A 25,175-nucleotide genomic window follows, 5' to 3' on the forward strand; every position below is an offset into this window, starting at 1 on the left:
GAGGAGCGCAGAGATATCAGTGCTCTCCCAGGAGTGCCCACTAATGCAACGGTTCTTTGGGGCTGGGTGAACATGGGAGGGTCTCAGAATTTGGGGCAGGAAGAAGGAAGGGTAAGCCTGCAGAAGCTCATTCATGTCAGACCCACATTTGGTGATGGGACATTAAAACCCTCCTATAATTCATGTAACTGTAACTGCTCCAGGATGGGGGACCCCCGACCCACAGCAGGGACTCCACCGGGAGGATGGAGCGTATTGGTGGTAACAGGCCCGAGCCACCTGGGAGACCTGAGCAGACATGTGTCCTGGGTATACAAAACATATTTGGCACATGATATATATACATGTGTATGTGCACACATGCGCGCACACACACACACACACCGAAACAAAAGTTTCTTTTTTAATACTTTCCCTCACTATATGCAACCGCTGATAGTTATTGTTCTTCTTTCTTTATGCTGGCTGGCAACCTACTAAACTGATTTCATGACCCACTGGGTCCTGATCCAGAGCTGTCTCCCCAGGGCGGGGGCTAGAAGAGGCTCTGCCCCTGGGCTACTGTGGGAACTGCCCCAGGTCGCTGCTGCAAGCGTTAGGATTTTGACTCCCACACAGTAAGTGCTTGTCTTCTTAGCAGGAGTAGCATGTTTCTGGCTTTCATTTCCACTTCAAAAGTTCTATTTCTTGAATTTATAAAAACTTGATAGTATCAACTCCAAGGAAAGGTTTGTTAACTGGTGAAAACCGAAGGAGCAAGGTGCCTGTCAGGTGGGTGTGGAGGAGGGAAGGCACTGGCAGGGAGTGGGAAGCGGGAGGGAGAGGATGGGACAACACAGCCGAGGAAGAAGAGCCGGCCGCCCTGCACCTAGCCTCAGGACTGAGACACCAGCGCCAGCGGGAACCCGCAGAGGAAGCAGGGGCTCCTTCAGGGAGGGGCCTCCTCGAGGCCTGGAGGAGCTGGTACTCACCATCCACCCTCGGGGAAGTATACCCAGGGGCCAGGCGCCTGGGAATTTTACAAACCCGTCTGTAAAGACAGCCTTGCCCCAGCATCAGCTCTAGGCACATGGCATTTCTACCATTTCAAGAACATTATCACTACCCAAGAGGCCCAGGCGATCTGAACGACTTCTGGCCGGCCTCTCTGATTTCCAGCAGTGCTGGAAAAGCGAGACCTGCCTTGTAGGGTCAAACCACAGCTCAGATTCAGGGACAAGTCCCACGATCCACTGGGCACCTCTGTGATATAACCACACGTACCTCTCATTTAATTGTTCCCTCCTGGAAAAGGAAAGAAAAACTGCTAAAAGACAACCCCCCCACCAGCCCCCCAATCTCTTCAATCTGAGAATTTTAACACATCCAGAACCAACTCCTATTAAACTCTAGAACAGGGGTTGCCCATTTTTTCTGTCAAGGGCTATACACAGTGAGCATTTATGGCTTCTCACCCCATTTGCCCTCGTATCACAAGAGCAGCCCTAGACAATATGTAAATGAGTGGGCATGGCTATCTTCAGATAAAACTTTATTTACCAAAAAAAAGGGCAGTGGGCTGGACCAGCCAGCTCTAGTTTGCTGACCCTTGATCTGCAAAGGAAGCCCACGCCTTAGGCTGCCTGAGTGATGTGCTAACCCCCCAAATCCACCAGCACGACGCCAGAGAACACAGAGCTGGGAGGCCCTCACCAGCTGGCTCCGGCCAGCTTCTGCCCATTCTGCCAGGAAATCTAGGGTGTTCTTTTTTTGTTTGTTTGTTTGCGGTACGCGGGCCTCTCACTGTTGTGGCCTCTCCCGTTGCGGAGCACAGGCTCCGGACGCGCAGGCTCAGCGGCCATGGCTCACGGGCCCAACCGCTCCGCGGCATGTGGGATCTTCCCGGACCGGGGCACGAACCCGTGTCCCCTTCATCGGCAGGCGGACTCTCATCCACTGCGCCACCAGGGAAGCCCTAGGGTGTTCTTGAATGTGGGGACTTTTCTTTCCTCCGGGGACTGCACTCCTCTGCACCGAAAAATCTGCTCTGGCATTCGTTCAGAAACAGAGGCCCTCTTGGCCTACAGCCCAGCATGAATGCAAGGCGCCACTTGTGGGTAGGGGATCGAACACTGAGGAAATGCGAACTTTAGGAAGAATAATCCCCTCCACCAGGTCACTCCCAATCTCCCTCGCTGACCAGACGCTTCCTCTGCAAATCACTACACACCCCAGACCCTGTGTTCATTAACACTTTACAATTCTCAATGCTCTTTTTATACCTTTTGTCTCAAGTTTCTTTTTTTTTTGTCTTCAATTTTAGTGTGTTCTCCATGAAGCTACTTCAAAGAAATAATTCTTACACGAGAATACTCCCCCACAAGCTGCTCATTATCTTATGGATTAATTTTCCACAGGAGTTTTCAGACTTTCCTTAAACATAATTCTTCTTTTAATAAAAATGTAATCTGTAACTCCAGTACATATAAAGACATATTAGGGAGAAAAACATACGTGGGTTATTCAAGCAGTTTAAATCAGTCTGGTAGAAAACATCTTAAACACTAAACTCCCTTGGTTGGGGGGTGCGGGGGGCTGGGTTCCTTTGAGGTGGAGTCTGCAAACCAGGGTCTTACAGAAGCCTAACTGTGCTTGAAGAGTAAGTGGAGTCACAGAGGCTGAACAGACGCGCTGCAGGGTTAGACAAAACAGCTCAGTGTTAACAACTTGGCTAACACCCCAAATTTGGTTCTGGTAGCCACTGTGCCATCAACAAAGCACATTACACAGTCAAGGTCGGACTCAGAAAATCAGCTGGGTTGCTTCTGTCACTGCAAGCCTGGAGCCAGGGTTTGTTTCGGTGCATACTCACCGCCACGCTTGAAAAAGCACCTGTGTCTCCTGCACACAGCTGCTTCCCTTGCTTTATTTTTGAATAGTAAAAATTATAAAAAGGTAGCTTTACATATAAACAACATGGATATATTATTTTGTGTTTTTCCTTATTCTCCATTTGCTGCTGTTGGATTTACTAGCTTAGTGTGGCCCATATACTTTAACATAATAACAACTGCAGGGCATCCCCTTATTAATATACTACAGTTCCATTAGTCTTTCAATCCACTGACGATGCCAGAAAGTCCATCTCAATCAACTGTGTCCCAGAAAGTCCCAAAGTGTGTTAATAGCCTTTAGCTTTTTACCAAGAAGGCTATGAGGGGTCAAGCCAACAGAGGTCAAGGACATCTGCTGTGACACTGGATGGCACCGCTGTGGCCCCACCTCATCCAGCACACCCTAGGTTAGTGGAATGACCTGATATTGATATGTCCACATCCCTTAACTCACCTCTTGGGCCCAGAATTCCTCAGCTCCACCCGCTTGCCCATGGGTCACTCTCTCAGAGCTGTGTCTTACATCCTCTCCAGCCCAATGTTCGTTGAAACTGCTGTCTCCTTATTCAGTAGTTTATGTCTTTACTAACAATAAAGTGCAAGCTCAGTGAGAGCATGGGCCTGGGAGCCTTCAGGCTCTCTCCAGGCCCTGTCTCAATGCCTGGCACATAAGCAGCTGCTTAATAAATGTTTCTGAATAAACGTACCATTTAAAAAACTCAGAATGCTTTTCAGCTACTTTGAAATTATAATGCACAGTTGGAAGCTGTAAAATGCTTTGAAGAATGCCACCCATCCTATTTATGACAGGAAGCACTCCTCTTTTTAAGTCCTTTTGATTTCAGAATTTACTGTTGAAGGGAAAAAAAAAAAATCTGTCCAGGGAACACGATCTGGGAAGCCCATTAAACCTCATTTTGAGTTCCATTTTATAATCTGTAAACAGAAAGACCAAGGCTCATGGCTTTTGTGAGTTAATAAGTCTAACACTGCAATAAACGAACCTACTTTTTAAATTTGTGTCCTTAAATTAGATTTAACGTTGCTTTAAAGTGGGTTTACTGCTGGTGAGGGAAGCCTGCCTGGCAGCCTGGGCGTGGGGAAGCCTTCCTAGAGCAGCTCCAGAACAGCCTTTCCAGCAAGTATTTCGTTTAGGGGCCATCTGTAACGATCCAGGATGTCTCATCTGCTCATTCTCATGAGAAAAGATGAGGGCACAGTTGAGTGTACAGTTGTCACATAAAGATTTCCAACACTTCTCTTCTCCTTCTCTCTCTCACCTTACAGCTCCTTACTCTCAAAGGGCTGAGATCTTAACACTGTTTTAACTAAAGGGAATGAAAAGTTGCTCTGTGCACTGCCACAAAGCCAGGCCAGTAAACCCCCTTCGCCCTGAAGTTAAGACAACAAACGAGGCAGCGGAGGCTCTCGGCTCTTTTTCAAGGGCTCTTGCTAACCTTGCTTGAGTCAGACCCTAAAACTCTCTGCTCTATGTTAACTGGTTATAGCCGGTAATAACGGGTTTTTACCAGTTATAACTAGAGCTGTGGCAACGTGCAAAACAGGGATCGTCCAAACCTGCTATCGGGATCATCACACCAAGTGTGCACATGGAGAGTGACGGTGAGGATCAAAGGTGATGACAAACATCAAGATTTATATGTTCTCTCAGGCCAATTCCAACCTTTCTTCCTTCTCCTATGTATATACTATTTCATTTAATGACATTAATGCTATTCAAGGCAGCTGGCTCCAAAAAGTAGAACTCAGTAGGCCATGTTGAGTCCACCCTGAAATACAGCACAGTGAGCCTTCCCTCCCTATCAAAATAGCACACTAAATGGTAAAACGTTCCAGTATGGAATTCCACCTCCTTTCCTCATTTCATTAACATATGACACATGGCCTTTGCTAAAAAAAGGACTTTTACTGTTGGCAGAAAACTGACCATGGGTTACTTCCTCTGAGAAGCTCTGAAGGGACACCCGTGCTTTCTCTCCATTTCCTCAGGGGCAGACGTGACCGACTCCGGAGGGCCTCACCAAGTCTGCCAAAAAGGTTCGCTCCCTCCTGAAGGGGCTTCCCTATATAGCTTTAGTTATCCAATCACCTTATCCTGTCATATACTAGTCACTCTATTCCAGAATACCTGGAGATCCAGGAAATGTCATTCTCCAAAAAAATAAGTACTGGGTATTAAGGATGAAGTGGTGAATAAAACAGATAAGATCCTGCCCTCTTTGAGCTTACAGTTCAGTAGAAAGTCTAAGAAAAATCCAGTAAACAGGCAGGAACAGACTCATGTTAGTGACAAACGCCCTGACAGGAGATAACAGGGTGCAATGAGGGCAATGGGAGTGACCCAGGGATGTAGTCAGGAGACTCCCTGAGAAAGGGCCACTCAAACTAAGAGACAAAGGAAGAAAAGACACCAACTGCTGAACGGGGCAGCCTAAGCTCAGTCGATTTCCAGCCTTACCACATGTTCCATGAAAAAATTCAACCCTCCCTTCCCCGTTTCTTCTTAGCGGCTATTTCTTCCAATACATTCCTTACAGAAGCTAGAGAAATGAACTTTAAAAATTAAACCCGAAGATTTAAATGTAAGAGCTAAAACTATAAAACTCTTAGAAGAAAACACAGACATAAATCTTCTAGACATTGGATTAGGCACTAGTTTTCTAAATCTGACACCAAAAGCACAAGCAAAATAAGAAAATACAGGTGAATCAGATGGCTTCAAAATTAAAAGGTCTGTGCTTCAAAGGACACTATCAAGAACGTGAAAAGACAACCTAAGAAAATGAGAGAATATTTTTGCAAATCATATACCTGATAAGGGTCTTGTATCAAAAATATACAAAAACTATTATAATTCAATAATAAAAAAGAAAACGCTGTTTAAAAATGAGCAAAAGATCTGACTAGGCATTTTTCCAAAGATGTATAAATGGACAATAAACAGATGAAAAGATGCTGACCATAATTAGTTAATAGGGAAATGAAAATCAAAACCACAATGAGAGGGGCCCCGTGGAGCGTCGATGCCTGGGAGAGGATGCTCTAGAGGCAGGGGTCCCTGTGGGAAGTTGCCACTCCCCTAGGGCACTGCTCCACGCCTCAGTCACCTCCTACCCTGGCTTTCCTTCACCGCCACCCACTGTACTTTGTGTCTTGTCACTCCCGAGTCATCTTACCTCCAGTTTTCCAGAAAATAATTCGGATTTTCCTGTTAACTCCTGGTCATTTCCAGTACTGCCGACAGAAGTAAATGCATGGATGAACAGGCTGAACAAAAATTCTGGAGGTCGGGAAGTTATGATCAACGCTAAGACCCAGCTCCACCCAATGGTCAGCAAGCTCCAGTGCTGGATGCCCCATGTCAAAGAACTAGCAAGACAGCAACACAACCCCATCCATTAGCAGAGAGGCTGCCCCAAATCATACTAAGTTCACAGACACCCCAAAACACACCATCGGATGCAGCCCGGCCCACCAGAAAGACAAGATCCAGCCCCACCCTCCAGAACACAGGCACCAGTCCCCTCCACCAGGAAGCCAATACAAGCCACTGAAACAACCTTAACCACTGAGGGCAGACACCAAAACCAATGGGAACTACGAACCTGCAGCCTGCAAAAAGGAGACCCCAAACACAGTAAGTTAAGCAAAATGAGAAGACAGAGAAATATGCAGCAGATGAAGGAGCAAGATAAAAACCTACGAGACCAAACAAATGAAGAGGAAATAGGCAGTCTACCTGAAAAAGAATTCAGAGTAATGATAGTAAAGATGATCCAAAATCTTGGAAATAGAATGAAGAAACGTTTAACAAGGACCTAGAAAAACTAAAGAGCAAACAATGATGAACAACACAATAAATGAAATTAAAAATTCTCTAGAAGGAATCAATAGCAGAATAACTGAGGCAGAAGAACAGATAAGTGACCTGGAAGATAAAATAGTAGAAATAACTACCGCAGAGCAGAATAAAGAAAAAAGAATGAAAAGAATTGAGGACAGTCTCCGAGACCTCTGGGACAACATTAAACGCACCAACTTTCGAATTATAGGGGCCCCAGAAGAAGAGAAAAAGGAAGAGTCTGAGAAAACATTTGAAGAGATTATAGTTGAAAACTTCCCTAACATGGGAAAGGAAACAGTCAATCAAGTCCAGGAAGCGCAGAGAGTCCCATGCAGGATAAATCCAAGAAGAAACATGCCAAGACACATGTTAATCAAACTATCAAAACTTAAATACAAAGAAAACATGTTAAAAGCAGCAAGGGAAAAGCAACAAATAACATACAAAGGAATCCCCATAAGGTTAACAGCTGATCCTTCAGCAGAAACTCTGCAAGCCAGAAGGCAGTGGCAGGACACATTTAAAGTGATGGAAGGGAAAAACCTACAACCAAGATTACTCTACCCAGCAAGGATCTCATTCAGATTCGATGGAGACATTAAAACCTTTACAGACAAGCAAAAGTTAAGAGAATTCAGCACCACCAAGCCAGCTTTACAACAAATGCTAAAGGAACTTCTCTAGGCAGGAAACACAAGAGAAGGAAAAGACCTGGAAAAACAAACCCAAAACAATTAAGAAAATGGTAATACGAACATACATATCAATAATTACCTTAAATGTAAATGGATTACCATTTGGTCTTGTGTCCAAACAAAAGACACAGACTGGCTAAATGGATACAAAAACAAGACCCATATATATGCTGTCTACAAGAGACCCACTTCAAACCTAGGGACACACACAGACTGAAAGTGAGGGGATGGAAAAAGATATTCCATGCAAATGGAAATCAAAAGAAAGCTCGAGTAGCAATTCTCGTATCAGACAAAATAGACTTTATTTTAAAATAAAGACTATTACAAGAGACAAAGAAGGACACTACATAACGATCAAAGGATCAAACCAAGAAGAGGATATAACACTTGTAAATATTTATGCACCCAAAAAAGAAGCATCACAATACCTAAGGCAAATTCTAACAGGCATAAAAGGGGAAACTGACAGTAACACAATCATAGTAGGGGACTTTAACACCCCACTTTCACCAATGGACAGATCATCCAAAATGAAAATAAATAAGGAAACACAAGCTTTAAATGACACATTAGACAAGATGGACTTAACTGATATTTACAGGACATTCCATCCAAAAACAGAATACACTTTCTTCTCAAGTGCTCATGAGGTTTCTCCAGGATAGATCTATCCTATTCTAGAGGACAGATCATATCTTGGGTCACAAATCAAGCCTTGGTAAATTTAAGAAAACTGAAATCGTATCAAGTACCTTTTCTGATCACAATGCTATGAAACTAGATATCAATTACAGGAAAAAAACTGTAAAAAACACAAAAGCATGGAGGCTAAACAATACACTACTAAATAACCAAGAGATCACTGAAGAAATCAAAGCGGAAATCAAAAAATACCTAGGAACAAATGACAATGAAAACACGATGACCCAAAACCTATGGGATGCAGCAAAAGCAGTTCTAAGAGGGAAGTTTATAGCAATACAATGCTACCTCAAGAAACAAGAAAAATCTCAAATAGACAACCTAACCTTACACCTAAAGCAGTTAGAGAAAGAAGAACAAAAAAAAAAAAAAAAAAAACACCCCAAAGTTAGCAGAAGGAAAGAAATCGTAAAGATCAGATCAGAAATAAATGAAAAAGAAATGAAGGAAACAATACCAAAGATCAATAACACTAAAAGCTGGTTCTTTGAGAAGATAAAACTGATAAACCATTAGACAGACTCATCAAGAAAAAAAGAGAGAAGACTCAAATCAACAGAATTAGAAATGAAAAAGGAGAAGTAACAACTGACACTGCAGAAATACAAAGGATCATGAGAGAGTACTACAAGCAACTATATGCCAATAAAATGGGCAACCTGGAAGAAATGGACACATTCTTAGAAAAGCACAACCTTCTGAGACTGAACCAGGAAGAAACAGAAAATATAAACAGACCAATCACAAGCACTGAAATTGAAACTGTGATAAAAAATCTTCCAACAAACAAAAGCCCAGGACCAGATGGCTTCACAGGTGAATTCTATCAAACATTTAGAGAACAGCTAACACCTATCCTTCTCAAACTCTTCCAAAATATAGCAGAGGGAGGAACACTCCCAAACTCATTCTACGAGGCCACCATCAACTTGATACCAAAACCAGACGAAGATGTCACAAAAAAAAGTAAGCTATAGGCCAACATCACTGATGAACACAGATGTGAAAATCCTCAACAAAATACTAGGAAACAGAATCCAACAGCACATTAAAAGGCCCATACACCATGATCAAGTGTAGTTTATCCCAGGAATGCAAGGAATCTTCAATATACGCAAATCAATCAATGTGATAAATAATATTAACAGATTGAAGGAGAAAAACCATATGATCATCTCACCAGATGCAGAAAAGGTTTTCGACAAATATGAACACCCATTTATGATAAAGACCCTCCAGAAAGTAGGCAGAGAGGGAACCTACCTCAACATAATAAAGGCCACATGTGACAAACCCACAGCCCACATCGTCCTCAATGGTGAAAAACTGAAACCATTTCCTCTAAGATCAGGAACAAGACAAGGGTGCCCACTCTCACCACTCTTATTCAACATAGTTTCGGAAGTTTTAGCCACAGAACTCAGAGAAGAAAAAGAAATAAAAGGAATCCAAATCGGAAAAGGAGAAGTAAAACTGTCACTGTTTGCAGATGACATGATACTATACATCGAGAATCCTAAAGATGCTACCAGAAAACTACCAGAGCTAATCAATGAATTTGGTAAAGTAGCAGGATACAAAATTAATGCACAGAAATCTCTGGTATTCCTATACACTAATAAAGAAAAATCTGAAAGAGAAATTAAGGAAACACTCCCATTTACCACTGCAACAAAAGGAAGAAAATACCTAGGAATAAACCTACCTAAGGAGACAAAAGATCTGTATTCAGAAAACTATAAAACACTGATTAAAGAAATTAACGATGATACAAACAGATGGAGAGATATACCACGTTCTTAGATTGGAAGAATCAACACTGTGAAAATGACTATACTACCCACAGCAATCTACAGATTCAATGCAATCCCTATGAAACTACCAATGTTATTTTTCACAGAACTAGAACAAAAAATTTCACAATTTGTATGGAAACACAAAAGACCCCGAATAGCCTAAGATTCCTGAAAAAAGAAAAACGGAGCTGGAGGAATCAGGCTCCCAGACTTCAGACTATACTACAAAGCTACAGTAATCAAGACAATATGGTACTGGCACAAAAACTGAAATATAGATCAATGGAACAGGACAGAAAGCCCAGAGATAAACCCACGCACATCTGGTCACCTTATCTTTGATAAAGGAGCAAGAATATACAATGGAGAAAAGACAGCCTCTTCAATAAGTGGTGCTGGGAAAACTGGACAGCTACATGTAGAAGAATAAAATTAGAATACTCCCTAACACCATACACAAAAATAAACTCAAAATGGATTAAAGACCTAAATGTAAGGTCAGACACTATGAAACTCTTAAGGGAAAACATAGGCAGAACACTCTATGACATAAATCGCAGCAAGATCCTTTTTGACCCACCTCCTAGAGAAATGGAAATAAAAACAAAAATAAACAAATGGGACCTAATGAAACTTAAAAGCTTTTGCACAGCAAAGGAAACCATAAGCAAGATGAAAAGACAACCCTCAGAATGGGAGAAAATATCTGCAAATGAAGCAACTGACAAAGGATTAATCTCCAAAATATACAAGCAGCTCACACAGCTCAATATCAAAAAAACAAACAACCCAATCCAAAAATGGGCAGAAGACCTAAATAGACATTTCTCCCAAAAAGATATACAGGTTGCAAACAAACACATGAAAGGATGCTCAACATCACTAATCATTAGAGAAATGCAAATCAAAACTACAATGAGGTTTCACCTCACACCGGTCAGAATGGCCATCATCAAAAAATCTACAAACAATAAACGCTGGAGAGGGTGTGGAGAAAAGGGAACCCTCCTGCACTGTTGGTGGGAATGTAAATTGATACAGCCACTATGGCGAACAGTATGGAGGCTCCTTAAAAAACTAAAAACAGAACTACCATATGACCCAGCAATCCCACTACTGGGCATATACCCAGAGAACACCATAATTCAAGGAGACATGTACCACAGTGTTCACTGCAGCACTATTTACAATAGCCAGGACATGGAAGCAACCTAAGTGTCCACTGACAGATGAATGGATAAAGAGGATGTGGCACATATATACAACGGAATATTTCTCAGCCATAAAAAGAAACGAAATTGAGTTATTTGTAGTGAGGTGGATGGACCTAGATAGTCTGTTATACACAGTGAAGTCAGTTACAAAGAGGAAAACAAATACCATATGCTAATACATATATATGGAATCTAAAAAAAAAGGGTTCTCATGAACCTTGAGGCAGGACAGGAATAAAGACGCAGATGGGGAGAATGGACTTGAGGACATGGGGAGGGGTAAGGGTAAGCTGGGACGAAATGAGAGCGTAGCACTGACATATATACACTACCAAATGTAAAACAGATAACTAGTGGGAAGCAGCTGCACAGCACAGGGAGATCAGCTCGGTGCACTTTGTGACCACCTAGAGCGGTGGGATAGGGAGGGTGGGAGGGAGACGCAAGAGGGAGGGGATATGGGGATACATGTATACATATAGCTGATTCACTTTGTTATACAGCAGAAACTAACACAACATCGTAAAGCAATTATACTCCAATAAAGATGTTTAAGGGCTTCCCTGGTGGTGCAGTGGTTGAGAGTCCGCCTGCCGATGCAGGGGACACGGGTTCGTGCCCTGGTCCAGGAAGATCCCACATGCTGCAGAGCGGCTGGGCCCGTGAGCCATGGCCACTGAGCCTGTGCGTCCGGAGCCTGTGCTCCGCAACAGGAGAGGCCACAACAGTGAGAGGCCCGCGTACCACAAACAAACAAACAAACAAAAAAACAAGCCTAGAGTCAAGCTGGGGAAGGCTGTTTCAGGAAATGGTACTACTCTACGCAGTCAGTTCCTGAGGAGACTACCTGCTGTCCTGACAGTGGAGCCAGGGGGACAAGCCTGCCCTGGGCTGCTGCTGGCTGGCTGGTTGCTCTCCCCAGTGCCTGCAGATTTCCACGCTCAGCGTGGTCATCTGCTCCTACCCACAGATCAGTTGGTCTATGGAACACAAGTCCATGTGGTTCAAAGCTGCAGCAAAGCAACATGTAGACCAAGTAGCTTTAAAAATCATTTTTAGTGCCACCCCATAAAGTCTGCTGTTCTTTAAACTTCATGCCCTGACAAACACAAGATACCATCATTTGCACATAAACGGAGGTCCTTTCATTTTTTAAAACAATTTGAATTCAATACAATTGTTTTCTCTTTGCTATCAGGTACCAGCACAAACATTCGCCCATAAGAGGCATAAGCTGCCAGGGAATCCTGGAGGATCTATGGAGCACCACCTCCTCCCTAAGGGGCAGGTTCAGGGACCATACTTAGGCCACTGATGCTCTGGGAGGCTCCCATAGACTACAGGAAGAGCTCATTTTATCTACAGCCTGAAGGTTCCACAGCTTGAAGGCCAGAGAGAGCGAACTCTCAAATCCTGGTGTACCATGGAACTAGGAAGCAAAGGAGGGTGCACCGGAAAGGCACCAGAGGGAAGAAGAGCAATCTGGAAAGATATTTTGGCAAAAGTGAGCCCTCTGTTTTAGGGCACTGAAGGCAAACTTTACATGGGAATATGACTCTATAATTGTGAAAGAAAATGGCAGTGGCTCACAGACAACTGTGTGCTTTTTTTGGGTGTGGATTTCAGTACAGAAATCTAATACAAAAATATATAAACTACTGATGGAGGTATAAAGAACCTAGAAACACCAATAAAACCCCACATGTTGATTTTACTCACAACAACATTAAAGACAAAAAAGAATAGGAGATGTAGCTGGGTTTGGGGCACTATCAAAAGAAGAGTGTCAGGGCAATGTTATTTATTAACCCAGAAAATGTATACATCTCCACATCTTTCTGAGAAAATCTGTACAGACTTGGGGTGGGGAGGAAACATACACAGATGGCAAGAGGTGATAATGCCCCTTAAATCTCCAAATATCTATACAGTAGGACGTGCTGCTAAGTACATGGAAGAAAGAATGGCAAATAAGCAACCAGGGACTTTTCTCATAAAGTCTGGCTGAACCTGTAGCTAAAAGCCCGCCGTTAAATGCTCTTTTCCTCTTTTATTTAACAGATAAATTCTAAATGTTTTGACGGATTATAATTGTTTACTTAAAAGGTCTTTTCAGAAAAATTAGGCAGATTATGCCACCAGTGACTCATTTTTTCTTTAAACAAACATCTGATCAGCCACAATGTCCTGTAACAATTCAAGGTAAATAAAACACAGGCCCTGGCCTCAGGAACAAGAGAGGAATACTCATCTAAAAACAAACAAACAAAAAAAACAAAGTCCTTTGTCATTTTAGATCAGTTTTCAAAAATCCTTGTATCACTGTATAAAGCAATGGAGACTTTGTTTGTTTGTTTGTTTTGCGGTACGCAGGCCTCTCACTGTTGTGGCCTCTCCCGTTGTGGAGCACAGGCTCCAGACGAGCAGGCTCAGCGGCCATGGCTCATGGGCCCAGCCGCTCCACGGCATGTGGGATCTTCCCAGACCGGGGCACGAACCCGTGTCCCCTGCATCGGCAGGCAGACTCTCAACCACTGCGCCACCAGGGAACTTTTTTGTTACAAGGTTTCCACAGAAAAATTCTAGGGGCACTGAACTGAATAACAGAGAAAGAAAACTGCAAGAAGAAATACCTAGAGCTATCTTCCTGACTTTGAAGAAGTGTTCTAAAGCAGTACATGTTTCATAAACCAAATACAACAAAGAAAAAAATACACAAATATAACTAAAGAATTATATAAGAGCTTTTTATCCCACATTATAAAAGGCACATATTTTAAAAATCCCAATATGTCTAAACAACCAAAGAAAATCACCCCAACCAACCCTTTTATCAATCCATACCCTGCCTAGCTTTCCCAACTCTACAAATTACAATGCTGTGTCAAAATGACAGTTGCGTCCCTCACCAGGACTGTTTTAGCTTTTTAAAAAATGGATATTAAGTCACACTACTTATAGTTCACATCCTAAAGTTCAGATCCATCAATGTTTGACCCTCTGATTTGCAACCTGAGCTTGACCATGTCAAGGAGCCAAGGAGCCAGACCCCTTGTCCCTGGGAAGAAACTGTGACAAAACGGCCCAATGTTGGATATGGCAGGTGTCAACCTGCCTTTCTGAAAGTTCCCATTCCATCTGGCTCCTTGTATTTTACCCTGGAAAACCACTTTGCTAATTGCACCACATCATTCCAACCCTCCACAATGGTCTCCTTTTTTTTTTTTTGTCTGCGTTGGGTCTTCATTGCTGCACGAGGACTTTCTCTAGTTGAGGCAAGCGGGGGCTACTCTTCGTTGCAGTGCACGGGCTTCTCATTGCGGTGACTTCTCTTGTTGCAGAGCACGGGCTTTAGGCGCACAGGCTTCAGTAGTTGTGGCACGTGGGCTTCAGTAGTTGTGGCTCGCGGGCTCTAGAGCGCAGGCTCAGTAGTTGTGGCACACAGGCTTAGCTGCTCCACGGCATGTGGGATCTTCCTGGACCAGGGCTCGAACCTGTGTCCCCTGCACCGGCAGGCATACTCTTAACCACTGCACCACCAGGGAAGACCCAACAGTCTCCTTTTTATGTTCAATCTGAAAACCTGCCCTCTGGCGCACTGTTCCACAATGGTGCCTCCTGACACTGCTGGGCAGTGACCTGGGGAAGCCTGGGGATATGCATTCCCCCAAGACAGACTCCAAAAGGGAAGGAGGGGAGGAAGAGGCGCCCACCAAGGGGGCTGGGGCCGGCGCTCTGGCACTGCTCCTACACTTGGGCCCTGGTGACCCTGCACAGCCCTGCAGTCCTGCAGGGGCTGTGGCGCCAGCCCGGCAGGCTGCCCTCACACACCGCCGTGATGACAGGACCTGACATCAGCAAGGCTGGTTTCTGCCTTTGTGCTACTTAGATTCCGCAACGAGGTGTACCAAAGGGGAAGGAGGCACCAAGTTCAGCAAACCGCGGTTTACTAAATATAAACTGTTGAGCACCCTGAAGTGGCAACAGAGCACACTGAGATTACATCTAACCTCTCCTCCAAACTCTTCCTGTGAGGAGCAAAAAATAGAAATGTTTTCTTTATTTTGTAGCCAGAATGCTACAGAAAAGCAGCCAGGGGAGAAAAGGGGAGTGCTGAGCCCCTGAACAGACGGCAGGGAACGGACCCTGAACACTGCAGAAGACGACGGTCATCATGACCAGAAGGAGTTTTAGCATAAAGGGAATGGGCAGAATCACAGCTACAGATCAGTCTTAGATTTTAAACATTATAATAACCTGACTAAACCTTTATTCTCTGCCCTTTCAGTATGCCTCTCCAGAGGTCAGTTGATAATGGAATGTTCTCAGTTCACAGAAACTATGCTTTTGGCCCAAATGAAATTCAGAAATGAGCATCGGAGCTGTCAGACTTTTGTGGGCCTGCAATCATGCCTTCCACTTGTGGACTTCAAATAAATGCTGTGGTATTTTCTTTTCAAATAAACAATGAGTTCTCTTACTGACAAGTATTAAAATCCACCCCCTCCCTGCATATGTAAAATCCACCAAGGGAGGTGGCCAGTTTACATGGTTTTCAAGGGCTCTTCCACCTGCGCCAGAGGAAAGGCAGTGGTGAGGGAAAAGCCTGCAACGTTGGATGTTCTTCCATTTGCAATCAACCTTGAAAGTGTCCTTTTCAGAGCAGAATGCAGACAGATGCTGGCATGGCTTTCTCTGCGTACTAGTGGTAAAACAGATTTGTCCTCACTCACCTGTTTCCTTAGATTTACTTGCTACTACTACTTTATTTTGCAATTCCTTCTTTTTCGTCCATGTGAAACATTTTGTTTTCACCTCCCCCAGGGTTACATTCTTTGGAGCCCTGAGAGAATACAGCCGGCTCAGGGTGGCCCCTAAATGTAGTTAACCATGTTCTAGCTATTCCACTCTGTATTGTAACCATCAGGCAGGCACTTTATTAGATGAGATGAAAAAATTGCCTTTTGTGGTCGGGTGCTGCTTAGAGCAGTGGTTCTTAACCAAGAGGACTTTATCCCCCAGAAGATATTTGGCGATGTCTGGAGACACTTCTGATTGCCCAAACAGGGGCAGGGCGGGGAAGGGAGAGAACTGCTATTGGCATCGCAGGGAAAAAAAAACCAGGGGTGTGATACATCTCCCAAAGCACAGGACACCCCACAGCAGAGAACTACCCACTCCAAAATATCTGTAATGCTAAGGTAGAGAAACCTTGGTTTAGAGCACACCACCCTGTACCCGACCCCACCGAAAAAGCTGCCAAGACCCCAGATTAAGAATTCTGTGACCAGATGCTCAGGGGCTTCTAACAGTTGGGAGCTTGCACTTCTTGTCTCTCTTTCTCACTGCCAGTCCTGACAGATTAAAGAGACAATATAAAGGTCGTTTGAGCTAAATAAAATTTGACCATTTCACACCAAATGAGAGAATGTGAGTCTTATATGACAAGAAATTATGCTCAAACTTCTCATGGTGTTAACAATCCCATGAGGAGGGGGTTTATGGCTCCATTTTAATCCTGAGGAGACAAGAGGCTCAGGGACCTTGGCCACAAGTCTGAAGGCAGGAAGCTGGTGAGGGCTGTGAGATCGTCCTGTTCCACGTTTTCCAAACTGTGGGCTGCGACTCATTAGTGGGTCACAAAATCAATTTGCTGCATCACAATGCACATTTTTAAAGAAAATAAAATAGGAAATAATAGCAAATATAAGAGTAAAAACAGTTTCGTAAAGCCGTTTTTGCCAGTTGGCTGTGGTCAAAAAGGCTGACAGCCAGCAGTCTAGTCCTGGTACTGCTGTGCAGACGAGGAAAAAGGGGCCCGGGAGGGTGGGCAACTTGTAAGTGGCCACCAGCCATTTGGGGACCTGGGACCAAGTCCAGCTTTTTGCTAAATTGATGCCTCTGCCAGTACCAGGTGCACAGCCTGGGTGTCTAGATGGGATGGAGACCTGGAAGAGCAGTACCCCTGAACAAAGACTGAGGCATGGAGCCAGGGCAAGATGGAGACACTGTGTCCACCCCTTCCCACCCCAACCTAACCCAGGAGGCCTCTTCCTTTCAACCAACAGTACTTTCCCAAATACAGTGAGGGGGAGACCTGGTGCTGGTAGTGGCCTCACCCAGAAAACTAAATTTCTGGCTCAACCTACCAACTGAAACATCAGAGCAGAGCATGGTACCGTGGGGACCATTTTGACTAACATCCACCACTCCCATCTGAGCCAGATGAGACAGGGAGTGGCTGCTTCCAAATTTTCTGAAATTTCACCTGAGGGGTGCCCCAGTTTTGAAGTGTTCAACTGTAGTCTGTAGAAATAGTTGCTTCAAGGTCAGTCGTGGGGCTTTTGGGGAAAAAGGTCACAGAGCCAAGTTGAGTGGAGCCTCTCTTCATTAACATAGGAAAGCTATTTTTGAGGCTTAGGAGACCTGATAAAGCAGGCTGGAAATTCATTATTTTAAAAAAGCATGTCAGAAAATACCTTTCGTTTGAAGAATCAGTTGTTTAACATGTTTTAAAACCTTCTGGGCCTTTATTGGAACCAATATGCTCGGAAACTGTAGACAATGTATTCCTATAAACTAAGTTTCCCTTTCATTTTCTGACCTGGTTAAAGCAGCCCAGCAATATGGCTAGAGACGTCTTTGATTCAGGAGGTAAAAGACGGTAACTACTCCTGTAGTCAGTGTTACTTTCCAGGCTAAGGAATACTAACGTTCCTCCTCCAAAGCCCCACTTCTCACATGGTGGCGACAAGAGTGGCCAGGCAAGGCACAAAATGGCCTAAGATGACATGCATTACTGTACCTAGCTTATTACATCTGTCCTCATGTACTTTTCCTTTAAGATTCTGAACACAAGGTGTCCCTCCCTGCAGGGTAGACTTGTGTATTCACAACACACGTGATGCAGGCACACGGAGGACAAGGGGCGCGTAACATGGAACGGCGTTCCCCTGACATGCAAACAGCTGGCAAAGAACATCATCCACCTGGTCGCCATGCTCGGAAATCCTGACCAACAGATTGGACATTCTGTGAATACAACCGGAAACACAGAAGCAACACAACTAATACAAATATTGAGCTACACAAAGAGCGTCATTAAAATAAACTTCCCAGTGAGACAGCACCAGCCCACCCACAGACACAGGAGGAGGGAGGGAAGGGACAAGTGGGCACGACAGCAAAGAAGCTAAAGCAACTACTGAACAGAGGGAGCTGATTCATGGTAGCACAGGCTTCTTACACAGTTGAGACTTCTGGTACATCAAGAACATGCTGCTCTGCCAACAAGAGAGTTCTGCAGTGCGCTGGGCAATTAGGAGCTTAAACGAGCTACGGAAATAGCAGGCTCACCTTCTCAAAGAGTGACTTCACATCTGTGCTTTCAGGAGAAATGCTAGTCCAAGGAAGAGTAGGGGGAGCCTTTCTTTACCTCCTGGAAATATGAGGAAGTAGCCCCCCGCCCCACCACTGTCCTGAGCACTCCCTGCTGCTGTGCTAGAGACCCCCCCTGTCCTGGGACTGAAGTCCTTCTGCACAGACACCTAATCCAACACCATGGTCCCAGGGCCTGTGACAGCACCCTGAACAAAGAGTATCAGCACAGTCACTCACACTGCTCCTTGTCAGGAAAATACCTCTAGAGCCATTTCCCACACGGACGCTCCACATACAACCTGCCACTCTCCAGCACCTTCAGCCATGTTTTGAATGACTGCTATTTATTACATATTTAAAAGCCCTGATAATAACTGAAAGGGACTATCCTTATATGTTTGGTCAAGGAGGAGCACCAAGAATAAAGTCAGAATCCTCATTTTTCCAGCAAATAACAATTCTTTCTCCCATGAAATGTTATGTCACTTAAAATAAAGGCAGATGGTTAGTCAACGAAATTCCTGCTAATCAGTGTCACAATAAATCACACTTAACTAATAAAGTTTCTAGAACATACCCTGGTTGGCCAAAATCCTGTTGCTTTTCTGGTTCTGAGTGACCTTTCAAGGAAACCTCACAGTGAGATAAGCTGTCAATGTAACTGACTACGTGCCAAGGCCTTAGAGGGCCTGGGAAGGGGGCAAGGCAGTGGCACGTTAGGCCTCAGGGCCTTAAGGCCCTAATCTGGGCCCTACCCACCCCTGACCTCAACCCTGCAGGCCCCAGAGCAGGGGTCAACAAACTCAGAAGGGGGCAGGCCAAACCAGCCCACAGCTAGAAGTGGTGTGGACATCTTAGAAGAGTTTTTAAAAGGAACAACAACAAAAAGAATTATCTTGAAATGTGATAATTATATGAAATTCAAGTTTCAGGGTCCATAAACAGCTTTACTGAAACATAGGCACGTCTGTTCGTTTACATAGTGCCTATGGCAGCTACAACAGCAAAGTTGAATAGTTAGTTGTGACAGAAACCATATGGCCTGACATATTAAAATCTGCTCCTTTACAGAAAAAGTTTGCTGACCCCTATCCTAGAACATGCCATGCTCACACCTTTGCACTTGCTGTCACCTCTGTATGGAAATCACTCCTGGCCCCTTGGCTTTGTATGGCCAACTCCTGCTTGCCCTTAGGTCCTGGCTCAAATGTCACTTTCTCTTGTGGCCTTTCCTGAACTCTACCTAGAGACACCTAGCTCACTTTCACCTGCAATCTCCTTTGTAGCTCTTATCTGAAACTATCCTGCTCATTTACTTATGAGCTGTCTTTCTAGAAGAATCCAAACCTCCTGAGGGTGACCCTTGCCACTGCTGTATCCCTAGTGACTGGCAGAGTATTTGTGAACTGCATGAACACTGACCACGCCAGTTACTTAAACCAGTCAAGCCTCTCTCAGGCCCCAGTCTCTCATAACCAAAGAGCCAAGCGTGAAGAGACTGCTCTGGCTTTGGGCATCGTGATGCAGTCTGAGATGCAAAGAAGCAACCAAAATAAAACCTGTTATATTTCTCGAAGGTTTAAGAAGTTACACATAACAACTAAGTTGAGCTGTAAGTTAAGAACACAGTGTGCTTTATGTTTATGCCAACAGGAAAGGGGTGGGGGGACCAGGGTCTACCACCTCCCAGCTTCTGGCAAGAAGTGGAGGAGTGACAGGTGCCCAGCACCTGCTTTGATCCTCCCGCCTCCGTCTGCCCACTGCCTGTCACTGGGGCCTGGCATTTCAGTGGCATTCAGCTCTGATTAAAGCATAACCTCATGCCTATAAATAGAAACCTCTTTAAAACACTAATTAAAAATAACAAGCTGGCATTTGGAAACTCCTATAAACAAAAATATAAGAGCTGAAATAAACAGCAACAGTTGCACGTTTGATCTATGCTGAGATGGGTAAAAAACTACGTATGTCTTCTCTGGAGTTTTTCAATTAACTCCTGAATTTACATAAGGGTTTTAACATGTATAACAGTGCCTTACCTCTTAATCTAATAATGAGCTGGCTTTTCTCCATTTACTCCATTTTAAGGATTGTGAAGTTAATTTTTAATAATATTTTATTTAACCCAACATGTCCAAAATATCATTTTGACACTGTAATTAATAAGAAATTATTGAGACATTTTGCTTCCTCTTTTTATACTATGTCTCCAGTACCTGCTATGCATATTTCACACTTACAGCACACCTCAATTCAGAACAGCCACATACCAAGTGCTCAATAGCCACATGTGCCTAATGGCTGCCATACTGGACTGTACAGTTTTTAAATGTTCATTTATTCTCAACTGAACACAAATCAAACCTACTTGCCTTTAAGGAGTTTTATATAAGAGAGACTGTGTGCTTTTTTTTACTTAAGATGACTAAATAATTTATTATTTTATATATTTAAAAGACTCTGGAACTCATCTTAGGATTCACATTGCATTCTTCACAATAAGCTAAAAGATATTAAGGACCCTATCATATTGCTTTCCCACAAGCATCCAATTTTGCTTTTCAAACCATGGCTGTTAGATTTAGTTTTCATTTCCTTTACACATGGCCCCTTTCCTGTCCTAACTGAATGCAACCAAGAAGCTCTGGCACATCTCACCCAAGTTTCCTTAATGTGCAACAGGACGGCACCACCATCATGCACAAGATGACCCACCCAAGTTTATAATTCAAAAACATTCCACCCGCCTGCTCATTCCTTTAGGAGACTTATGTCCATCTTAATGATTTAAGAAGAAAGAGGGAAAAACTTAGGACCTCAAAATACCCTGGTAATGACCAGGATCAGAGGCCCCCTGCTGGAGCAAGCACAACCAGGGAAGCAGTTTACTCTTTGCTCGAAGTGCTGCTTTTCACTCGTAAGACACAGCACGGGGTGCTGCTTACAGAGTTCCAGCAGTTTGGGACACAATGGGATCATCATTCTTCACCAACAGTGAGGACCCACAGTGTAAATTCTGAGGGTGTTCCTGGTTACCTCTGCATCCTGCTCCGAGAGGTGGTACGTCCTCTCAAGTCTTTGCAGAGTTCGGGGATTCATGGTCTTCTGCTCCAAGAGATGCTCCAGAAGCAAGACCAGCTGGTCTGGAAGAAGCTGAGGACAAAACCAAACAGCCTGTGAAAATGCCATTCAGCTTACAAGAAATTAAACCCAAATGTTTAGACCAAAGACAGCAAATCCAGGGTAACCTGGGGACTCCCAGCAGCTGTCTGAAACATGGGAAGACTGTAGACTTTACTATGGTAAAACCTCAAGGTTTACCTTGTATCCCCAAAGACACTGCATTCTGGGGCCTGATTAAGCCCTATTCTCCATGGCTTTTCACGTCAGTTCTATATTTAAGAGCAGATCAAAACTGAGTTTACCTTGTTTATTTTTTAGGTTGTACACCATGAATTTTTTTTAAGGTGTACAACATGATGACTTAAATGTACACATACACTGAATGATAAAAACTGTGCTTATCTTAATAAAACATTATCATGGTTTTATTATATCTTTCTCTCTACAGCATGCATATGCCAAAAAAGGTCATTTAGCCTAGACAAATACTCAAGAAACCGTCTGATCTTAGGTAAACACATGGAAGCTTAACAGAAATAAGCAACTTTCAGATTTCCTTCTTTAGTATGTGTCTTGCAAATGTACACCAAGAAATAAAGAGCATGTAATGAAACTAGAACCATGTTTCACAATCCCTCTATTATAAAAACTGTAAGTTTATTATTCCATTAAAAAGAAGGTTGTATGTATGATTACACACACACACACACACATGCCCAACTACATACACAAGGTCACTCAGATCCCTGAGTTTTCATACAGGATAAGTAAAAATGGTATTACCACTTAAGGGCAAAGAGAGGAAGATGTTTTTATATGGTTCAAAAATAACACAAACTAATCTGTGAACAAACAATACTTGTGAAATCCAAGAACTTAAAATATCTGTCTTATTCACTCTTGTACCACAGTGCCTAGATCAGCCTCTAGCACAGAGCAGCACACAAACTGTTAACAGAAGTAAAAAAATCAATTTAAGATACATCTTGTAGAAACCAAAATGTATTTATTCTAAAATGAAGGTTGTAAAATAATTACTATGAATTCCACTATTCTCGACATTTAGCTTTTCTCCATTCCTGATTATGCCCAGGCAATCCTTGTCAACTAACCCAAATTTACAGTTCTGGAAGTCAATACTAGAGCAACAGAATATTCACAAGAACACCCGGATTTTAATCCCCATTTTGTTACTCTAAAAGAAATTTCAAAAATTATTGGCTTCTCCCCTACCTCTCTTTACCTTTCAGCCCCCAAGTGTGCGCTGCACCTCTGCCTCCCCCCCTCCATTCACACACACACTCTTCCTAAATGCGCTTGCAGGAAAACCCAGCAGAGACCGCATGCATGAAATTTACCACATAATTCCACAAAGAAAGCACTTCTTATCTTTCCTCACCTCACCTTTCTAAGGTCTAATTAAACCACCACTTCCCTCTAGACAGACAGACACAAATGCACAACACTTGATTCTTGGGTATTTTCATTCCATAACATCACTCCATCCACTACAGAGTCATGCTGTGGATCCTCTCTCAGGCTGACAGGAGAAACAAGGTGCTTCAGCAAAACCAGAGGGTTACGATTCAGCACTGACCTGTGAGGTTATATATGAGAACACTTAATTTCCTTCCGTTAGAACTACTGTGTTTGTAAGATGCTTTACAGGTATCAAATTACTATATACTAGTACAAAAATGCCATTTTTCCATTTTCTACAGTTTTAGACACATGAGGCTACTTTTATGATATTAAAAGAAATTTGCTGTTTTATAAAACATACCAAATTCAGAACCACCAGCTTCTGGGGAGCATGCATACCCTTGTATACCATCCGCACCATGAGCACCTGGCAGGCAGGCACTCATGGCCGCCGGCAGAGGGAGGAGTCTTACCCAGCCTCTGGCATTCCTAACCAGGCAGCAGAGCTGACACTTTGTTCTCAGCCTTTCTTGTGGCCCCTCTTATTGTAGTTCCATCTTCTCAGCTCGGCCCAGCTGGGCCTGGCACCCAGGCTCCCTCTGCCCTCCTTCCCATCCATCTCACCCTGCAGCCTCCCTCTCTGGATCTTCCTTCCCTATGTTCCAAGAGGGGCCCCTTCTCTTGTGGAGGCTAAGCCTTCAGCCCCAGCCGTGAATGTGCCCCTCATTCCCCCCTAAGGCCACTCTCCCTGACTGCCCTCCTGCATTTGAACCCTTCTCATGGAGTCTACCCTTTCTCCCCAAAATGGTCTCTCCCCACCTGCCCCACTACATCCCTTTCCAAAGTGTGCTCCACGTGGCCCCCACCCTGCGGCGGGCCTAGGTGCCTGTCCGGCAGCAGCCCATCTGTCTGTACAGGGGCAGGAGAGGGTCAGGTCCCAGACTGGGTCAGAATGGCTAGCCAGTCCTGCTTCCCCATGCGCATGCTCAAAACTGGTCAGCAGTGCTTCTACAGGCAGCCAATTCAGGGCAGCAACAGCTACTCAAGAACACCGCCTCTGGGGAAGGGCCCAGCCTGATACAGCACAGAACACCCATGGGCTGCGGGTGGCGGCCTTATTCGCTAACTAAGTGCAGCAGGAACAAGCCCGGCCAATTTGCAGAACTGCAGAGAAGGGAAGCGTAGAAAGAAAAGCATCTCCCTATTACGTGCCTGCGCTTACAAAGAGGCCTATTGTTAGAACCCAAGCTTAGGATTTGGTTTAAACTGGAGAGACCCAGGGAGGAAAGAAACCCTGAGTAAGACGACTAGCTTGGTCCTCAACTTACCCCAGCTGGGTTTGACCAATAAACTCCTTTTTAAAGTCAGAGAATTACTAACATGGGAACCTATCAAAATATCTGGATTCACACTTTTGTATCTCCCGCAGCTTTCTTCTAAGCAAAAAGTTCATACACACCTGCACAGAGAAACAGAACCAGAAGGATCACTGAAAGTTTTTGTCCTCTCCTCATTTTATGCAATGGAAAAATATCTAAAGCCAAGCCCCCTGACTTAAGATGGGCAGCCGAGATGGAAGGGAGGGAGTCAAGCCTTTGCGGTTCTTTGTTAAGTTTAATTTACTCTAATTGGAGAAAGGCAAAGAACAAGCATGCACACACCCCACCAGCTCTCCCTCCTCCTTCGCTAAGGTGCCTGGCGGCTGCTTCAAGAACTAGCTTGCTCAGAGGTGGGCAGGGGCACCAAGGACCAACACAGAGGCTGAGAACATTCCTCCATAATGCTGAGAGGTCTTCAGAATGGACTTGTGTAAATGACTCTCCTTAGTAAAACCACCTGTAGCCATCTGGCTTTCAACTGTAATTCTTCCAATTCGGTGGGGATGGCGGGGGGCGGGGGGGCTTGTATTTCAAATCGGTGATCAAATGCTGTTTTAGTACACAGACAATAAAATACAGTAAGTCTCACTCACAAATGACTAAGTAAACATTACTTAATTTTTACATGAGATTACAGACCTTGAAAAGAGAATACTGAAGCAAAAATGTGGTAAGCAGCTTGCTTTAATACAGCATATTTCTCTTCGTAAAATAAACACTTAC

The 25,175-nt window shown here is 43.9% G+C and overlaps 1 protein-coding gene across 1 annotated transcript in view; it reads right to left on the reverse strand.

Annotated features, from left to right (window-relative positions):
- AOPEP (aminopeptidase O (putative)) overlaps positions 1-25,175 on the reverse strand; it is a gene marked incomplete at its 5' end in the record, with an annotated part of 325,752 nt that overhangs the window by 10,177 nt on the left and 290,400 nt on the right. Inside the window, 1 exon segment of the mRNA XM_079705801.1 lies at positions 21,565-21,681. Within this exon segment, the coding sequence (XP_079561927.1) occupies positions 21,565-21,681 (117 nt within the window).

The sequence above is a fragment of the Hyperoodon ampullatus genome, assembly GCF_949752795.1.
Source record: "Hyperoodon ampullatus genome assembly, chromosome: 6".
NCBI classification, from domain to species: Eukaryota; Metazoa; Chordata; class Mammalia; order Artiodactyla; family Ziphiidae; genus Hyperoodon; species Hyperoodon ampullatus.